The sequence below is a fragment of the Sapajus apella genome, unplaced genomic scaffold, assembly GCF_009761245.1.
Source record: "Sapajus apella isolate SASKATOON/1434 unplaced genomic scaffold, GSC_monkey_1.0 scaffold1, whole genome shotgun sequence".
NCBI lineage: Eukaryota > Metazoa > Chordata > Mammalia > Primates > Cebidae > Sapajus > Sapajus apella.
The window spans coordinates 75,918,375-75,926,571 of NW_022436941.1; the positions used below are offsets into that span (position 1 = coordinate 75,918,375).

Below are 8,197 nucleotides of genomic sequence, written 5' to 3' on the forward strand. Positions count from 1 at the left end.
ACAATTTGAAAAATTACAAAAGTTCCCACTTACCTTTCCACTATAAATTTCAAAGAAGGTTGCATATACTTGAAGTTCTAGCTTCTTATAGTTTGGCTTTTTCAGCATTAAAAAGACATCTCGAGCTGTCAAGAATTTCAAATACAGAAAACTGAGATGCAACAAATATTTTAAAAAGGAAATCAAATTTTCTATTTCTAGAAGAATCAGTTAATCTTTACCTAGGATGATAGTATCAATAATAAAAATGAGAACTAAAGTGAATACTAATTTTACAAAAAAATAGTATTAATAGAAGCTACTCTCTGTCACATTCCATAAAAGGGTGCTACATACATATATATATATTTAGATGTATAAATAGCATAAAATTACAGGTGGACATATGAGGTTATTCTCATACCATACCTAGTAGCTTTTTAAAATTCAGAAATTCAACAATTCATACTAATCTCCAACAATGTGCTAGAATACACTGATAAATATAATCAAGATTTCTGCCCCCTCAAAATCAATCTTACAGTACTTTTTTTTTTTTTTGAGACAGTCTTGCTCTGTTGCCCAGGTAGGAGTGCAGTGGCGCAATCTCAGCTCACTGCAACCTCTGCCTCCCAGGTTCAAGTGATTCTCCTGCCTCAGCTTCCTGAGTAGCTGGGACTGCAGGTGTGTGCCACTACACCCAGCTAATTTTTGTATTTTTAGTAGAGATGGGGTTTCACCATATTGGCCAGGCTGGTCTTGAACTCTGGACCTTGTGATCCACCCACCTTGGCCTCCCAAAATACTAGGATTGCAGGTGTGAGCCATCACACCCGAACAGTTTTTTTTTTGTTTTTGTTTTTTTTTGAGACAGAGTCTTACACTCTTGCCCAGGCTGGAGTGCAGTGGTGTGATCTTGGCTCATTGTAACCTCTGCTTTCTGGGTTCAAATGATTATTCTGCCTCAGCCTCCCAGTAGCTGGGATTACAAGCACCCACTACCACACCCAGCTAATTTTTTGTGTGTATTTTTTTGTATTTTCTCCACGTTGGCCAGGCTGTTATTGAACTTCTGACCTCAAGTGATTCACCCACGTTGGCCTTCCAAAGTGCAGGAATTACAGGTGTGAGCCACTGTGCCCAGCCTACAGTGCTTTTTTTTTTTTTTTTTTTAATCCTGTGAATATAATCTTACAGTTCTTTTCAAGCAATCTAATAACCTTTAATCGATAGTTGGTACAGCACTATAGTTGTTGGGCAATATTTTAAAGCCTTATTTCAAAGCTACCTGAATATTACCTAAGAATAATATTCCAAATTATATGAAAAAAGACAGTTACCTGCTAATGCATAAATTCCTTTTGAACAATCTTGGTTCTTTCCTGAAAAGTCACCACCCATAGTCTGTATTTAAAAAAATATATAAATTACAGACATTACTCAGGAATAACTCTTAAGAATTTAGGTCTCAGAATTAAACAATAGGGAAAAGAAACTGTAGCTTCGTATCAGTATATAATTTTTATAAATTACTTACATGAGTTTTTCCACTTCCAGTCTGCCCATAAGCAAAGCATGTAGCCATTCCTCTTTCAAATATAGTTTCCACTAGTGGTCGAGCAGTAAACCTTAAAAATAAAATGCATCAGTCAGAATATGTCACCAATATTTAGATGAATAAAAGTAATGCTGAACAATACAAAATATTTTAAGCAACATTTCTGTAATAAACAATGGTGACAATAAGGCATATACAATAAAAACAAACAAAAAATATAATTTCAACAGAAACAGAATAAACAAGAGTGGTTTAAAAAAGTTAATAGAGAAAAAAACTTATTAGACCATCTAAATAAGTAGAAAAATGATGACTACCTTGACTGTAGACAAATAATTTGTATTTAAGGAAAAAAATATTAAGTTGTGCTTATAGGACATTGAATTCTATTAATAAGTTGACAGTCTCAATTTAGGAAAAGGATACACCTAAATATTATGGTTTGAATTATATTTTAAACATATTGGTATAACTCACTGCTAGAGTTAAAATAAAAAGGTGGGAAGGGGTAAGAAGCACTTTTTCACTGAGCAGAGCACTAAAAAGTATGATGAAGGCTGGGTGGCTCACACTTGTAATCCCAGCACTTCAGGAGACTGAGGTGGGTGGGTCACTTGAGGTCAGGAGTTCCCGCCTGACCAACATGGTAAAACCTTATCTCTACTAAAAATACAAAATTAGCTGAGCGTGGTGGCACACGCCTGTAATCCCAGCTACTCGGGAGGCTGAAGCAGGAGAGTCGCTTGAACCTGGGAGGCAGAGGTTTCGGTGATTGGAGATCAAGCCATTGAACTCCAGCTTGGGCAACAAGAACTTAACTCTCAAAAGAAAAAAAAAAGGGTATGATGGAAAACAGATCTACAAGTAGAACATTTTATATAACTGCTATCTTTGTTTTGTTTTCTAAAAGGCAAAGCTGAAGAAGTATAGAATAACAAGAAGAGAAAAAAGTTCTGTTCAAACAGAACTAGAGATTAGCCTGCTAAGTAGTTAGATCAAGCCTCCACCTCTCAACCTTCCCCTACAAAAAACATGTAACTCCTCAATCCATAATAGTTAAATATAAGAGACAGAGAAGGATAAACATTGATAAAGTTAAGCAGCATAAATACAGGGTGAAAACACAATGTTTACTAAATCATACACACAGAAAGAAGCCTGTATCTGTGATTATTTCTTAAAAACTATTATAAAAGTCAAACTTATATTTAATGAGGCAGGAGTAGAAAGAGGGAATGAAGAGGAATGAGGATTCTTCAGAAAGCTAAAAAAAAAAATTCTACAATAAACAATTAAGACTCCCCTTTAAACACATTCTTCACAAATCTCTCTACCTAGCATTCATATGTTCTTTAATTTCACCCTTTTTTTTTTTTTTTTTTGAGACGGAGTCTCGCTCTTGTTACCCAGGCTGGAGTGCAATGGCGCGATCTCGGCTCACCGCAACCTCCGCCTCCTGGGTTCAGGCAATTCTCCTGCCTCAGCCTCCTGAGGAGCTGGGATTACAGGCACGCACCACCATGCCCAGCTAATTTTTTGTATTTTTAGTAGAGACGGGGTTTCACCATGTTGACCAGGATGGTCTCGATCTCTTGACCTCGTGATCCACCCGCCTCGGCCTCCCAAAGTGCTGGGATTACAGGCTTGAGCCACCGTGCCCGGCCCTTCACCCTTTTTTTAAAATTACAACTGACTACCCAGTTTACTTGGTGAAGACAAAGGAGTTGATTTCAAAAGTATTTCATTTGTAATATACCTTCAATTCTTAGTCTTATTAACTCTAATTTTCTCCCTTCTAGGCATTTTTATGAAAAAGGGCAACTAGACATAGCATTCAAGCAATTACAAAGACAGTTCTATTCCTAGATAAACCAAAATAACAATTCTGCTAAAACTGATGTTATAATTATTACAAATGATTGTTTGCAAACTTATGTATGAAAATCTAAATCTGGCATAAAAATTTGGGATTTTTATACCAATGTATAATATATGTAAATTGAATTCTTTGTAAGTTGAATACAAAAAACACAGAAGAATCTAATGTACTAAAACTATCTCCAAGCTTAAATATGACAAATTTAAATGCAAGTAGACTTTTATAACTTTTTTTGCCAGAAGTGACAATACATACTAAATACAGATTTAGGCAAATTAATAATTTACTGATAACATATATTTTGGCCAGGCATAATAGTGGCTCATGCCTGTAATCCCAGCACTTTTGGAGGCTAAGGCGGGTAGATTGCTTGAGCTCAGGCGTCTGAGGTCAGCTTGGACAATATGGGGAAACCTCAACTCTATAAAAAGTACAAAAATTAGCTGGGTGTGGTGGTGCCTGCCTGTGGTCTCCGCTACTCAGAAGGTTGAGATGGATCACCTGAGCCCAGGAGGTCCAGGCTGCAGTGAGCTGTGATCGTGCCACTGCACTCCAGCCTGGGCAACAGAGCAAGATCATGCCTCAAACAGCATTTCAAGTTTCTTTACTACTACAGAGATTAAAAGGTAAAAATTAAAAGTCCTCTTCTGATCACATCCTACTCCTAGAGGTTATAACACTTTCCAGAAATTTCTTAGCCATATACATGATTCGTGTGATATATTTTTATCACACATGTATATATATGTGTGTATATATATATCTCACACAAATTATACAAATATCACATATTTATATATCAATATATAACAAATATACATATATTACATATATATGTAATAAGCTAAATAGCAAGTAGCAATGAAAACTATGATTTGGGGAAGCATTAAAGAGATCAAATGTTAATATTCATTACAGCATTTATTACATTCTCTCTTTAAACTCAGAATAAAAAAGCATATTGCACTTCTGAAGAAACATCCCACAATCAATGTAAATTTCAAGGTGTTGATGACCACATGACATAAGCACAAAATTCTGATTTAAAATGAATTTACCTACCTGTAAACCATTTCATTAGGAGCTGAGTCATCAAAGGCATAATCAAAACGAAATGTTTGGTTTTCTAGGTACCTTGTTAAATCTACTTTTTGTTTTGGTTCATGTACCATCACAACATCTTTACTAGGAATTGTGATTACATCAAGATCTTTCATTTGAGTTTCTAAAAAAATAAACAAAAATCAATGCCCAATAATTTTCACAGCATTTGAGTTCATGTACAAAAATTATTTTAAGTAGTAAGAATTAAGATACAAGTAGCAAGTTCTGTACATATAAAGATAATATCCCATAAATATGCAACTCACTATGACAAAATATTTCAACAGCAAAGTAAAAACAACATCAAGATTTCTGTGAAGCATGACTTGGAACGGCAATGATTCAGAGCAGTAACAAACCAACAAGTTTAGCCATAGAAATCTGCATAATGGTTACATACAAATGAAATAATTTACATTTTTCCAAACCAATTTGATTTGCTATTATAAAAATACATTACAAATCAGATAAAAGCAATTTTTTATTAGAGCTCATTAAGTGCCATACCTTTTTTATTGAGTGGTCGTTTTCTTACACACACACATATCCTGTGTTCATCAATCTAGAAATAAAAAGTATTTTATTTCAGTGATTACCAGTGTCATATAAAACAGAGAAAAGTCATTATGTAATACTTCCTCCAGGGTTTTAGAAATTTATACATAGTGTAAATGATAGGTAAGCTTAAAAAACAAATTAGCTGCTGGGCACAGTGGCTCATGCCTGTAATCCCAGCACTCTGGGAGGCTGAGGTGGGTGGATCACGAGGTCAAGAGATCGGGACCATCCTAGCCAACACAGTAAAACCCTATCTCTACTAAAAATACGAAAATTAGCTGGGTGTGGTGGCGCACGCCTGTGGTCCCAGCTACTAGGGAGGCTGAGGCAGAAGAATAGCTTGAACCCAGGAGGCAGAGGTTGCAGTGAGCCAAGATTGCACCACTGCACTCCAGCCTGGCAACAGAGCAAGACTCGGTCTCAAAAAACAAACAAACAAACAAACAAAAACAAATTAGCTTTGAATAAATTTTAATGGTTATCAGATATAATTACTTCTAAAATTCTGAGTGTAATGGAAACTTGCTTATTTTGTTATCTGGAAAGCCACTGCCTTAGGAAATAATTCTGTGTAAAGGGTACTACTGTTGTGAGTAGCATTATGTTCACATTAAGAAGCCATGAGGAGGCCAGGCGTAGTGGCTCACTCCTGTAATTCCAGCACTTTGGGAGGCTGAGGTGGGCAGATCACCTGAGGTTAGGAGTTCAAGAACACCTTGGCCAACATGGAGAAACTCCATCTCTACTAAAATACAAAAATTAACCAGGAGTGGTGAGGCATGCCTATAGTCCCGGCTACTCGGGAGGCTGAGGTGGGAGAATCACTTGAACCTGGGAGGCGGAGGTTACAGTGGGCTGAGATTGTGCCACTGGCTACCAGCCTGGTAAACAGAGTGAGACTCCATCTCAGGACAAAAAAAAAAAAAAAAAAAAAAAGAAGCTGTGATGCCAGGCACGGTGGGTACTCCCAGCACTTTGGGAGGCTAAGGTGCCTGGAACACTTGAGGTCATGAGTTCGAGACCAGCTCAGCCAACATGGTAAAATTCTGTCTCTAGTAAAATACAAAAACTAGCTGGGCATGGTGGTACATGCCTGTAATTCCAGCTACTCGGGTGGCTCAGGCACAAGAATTGCCTGAACCCAGGAGGCAGAGGTTGCAGTGAGCCGAGATCCTGCTACTACGCTCCAGCCTGGGCAACAGAGAAGACTCTGTCTAAAAAAAAAAAAAAAAAAAAAAAAAAGCTGTATTATCCTACTAAGTGACCTATTTTCGGAAAGTTGCTAGCAAAGAAAACTACCGGCAAGAAACAGGATTATCAGAAGATTACTAAGCCAAGTAATTTGAACTATCTTATAAATACGCCAATTCTTTTTTTTTTTTTTTTTTTTTTTGAGACGGAGTTTCGCTCTTGTTACCCAGGCTGGAGTGCAATGGCGCGATCTCGGCTCACCGCAACCTCCGCCTCCTGGGTTCAGGCAATTCTCCTGCCTCAGCCTCCTGAGTAGCTGGGATTACAGGCACGTGCCACCATGCCCAGCTAATTTTTTGTATTTTTAGTAGAGACGGGGTTTCACCATGTTGACCAGGATGGTCTCGATCTCTTGACCTTGTGATCCACCCGCCTCGGCCTCCCAAAGTGCTGGGATTACAGGCTTGAGCCACCGCGCCCGGCGGTACGCCAATTCTTATACAAAATTTTTGTTCCCAATACATGCCTCCCTTTAATAATAAGTAACATAAAGCAAGGATTGGCAAAGCATGGCCTGTGGGCCTAATTTAGCTACTACCTGCTTCTGCAAAGTTTTACTGACACACATCGATTGAAACAAATGTTATACCCATCATTTATACATTGTCTATGGTTGCTTTTACAATATAATAGCAGAGTTCAGTAGTTGTGACAAAGATCATATATTTTCAAAGCCAAAGACCCTTGCAGAAAATGTTTGCCAATTCCTGTCCTAAAGTGTGAGCTCCAATGTAGTAAGTGAAACACATGAAGAAATAGCGAGGCCTAAAATATGTGGGATACAAGTATTATGAATAATTCTATTAAATTCTGTATAATACATCTATCTAACACAAATGTTTTGTTTTGGTAACTAACAGATTCCGTATATGCTATGACAGACGGATTATTTTTTGTAAGTTTTATTTAGTTATAAAAGGATTCCTGGCCGGGTGCAGTGGCTCACACATGTAATCCCAGCACTTTGGGAGGCTGAGGTGGGTGGATCACCTGAGGTCAGGAGTTCCAGACCAGCCTGACCAACAAGGTAAAACCTTGTCTCTACTAAAAATACAAAAATTAGCTGGGCGTGGTGGCAGGCGCCTGTAGTCCCAGTTACTCCAGAGGCTGAGATAGGAGAATCGCTTGAACCCGAGAGGTAGAGGTTACAATGAGCCAAGATTGTGCCATTGCACTTCAGACTGGGCAATGGAGTGACACTCCATCTCCAAAGAAAAAAAAAAAAAAAGCATTCCTTGTCCAGTGAATTCTCATTCCTCAATAGGAAAGGAGTAATAAGAGCAGAGGATTTTTTCCAGTTCTAGATTTCTAGTCCACTACAGCCCTCAACAACCAATACTTACTGTTAAAAGCCAGAATACATTGAAAACTAACAAATTACTAATAGTAAATTAGAAATGTTGGTGGGACCTACAGCCCAAGCCAAAGATAAGCTTGGAATTGAGATCAAAGTATAACTGACAGAAAGGAAAGTGGATCTTCTGCTGTCATTCCTTTAAGTGTTGCCCTGCCCTTCCAAAGACAGGGAGGCTTTGCTTTGAGAAGGACATCTCTATAGGCAGTATAGCTCATATATCAAATTATGGGAAATGACCATTCATGTGAATTATTTCTTGATTTTCTCCTTAAATTATGGAGAATAAGCAAGCATATGGACAGGAAAAACTGCATAGCTAAATACAATATGAATTTAGCAAGTGTCAAACACATGTTTTTATTTGAGGCGTAAAAAGTTCCAGAATAATGGTTTACAAAGAATCTTACAGGATCTGCTGTTGTTAATGGTCTATAATCCAAACTTCCTCTAAAGTCTCTGATCATACACATAATTTCATAATTTGGGTTTGTAGCATCAACATCCTATTAGA

General features: G+C 37.6%; 1 protein-coding gene across 4 annotated transcripts in view; it reads right to left on the reverse strand.

Moving 5' to 3' along the window:
- Positions 1–8,197, reverse strand: part of KIF2A (kinesin family member 2A) — an 81,546-nt gene that overhangs the window by 26,651 nt on the left and 46,698 nt on the right. For all 4 annotated transcript variants that reach the window (XM_032279984.1, XM_032279976.1, XM_032280003.1 and 1 more), the window contains exons 7-12: positions 8,094–8,189; positions 5,028–5,082; positions 4,479–4,641; positions 1,517–1,607; positions 1,320–1,383; positions 34–125 (exon numbers count right to left, since the gene is read on the reverse strand). In XM_032279984.1, the coding sequence (XP_032135875.1) occupies positions 34–125; positions 1,320–1,383; positions 1,517–1,607; positions 4,479–4,641; positions 5,028–5,082; positions 8,094–8,189 (561 nt within the window). The remainder of the gene's footprint in view (positions 1–33; positions 126–1,319; positions 1,384–1,516; positions 1,608–4,478; positions 4,642–5,027; positions 5,083–8,093; positions 8,190–8,197) is intronic.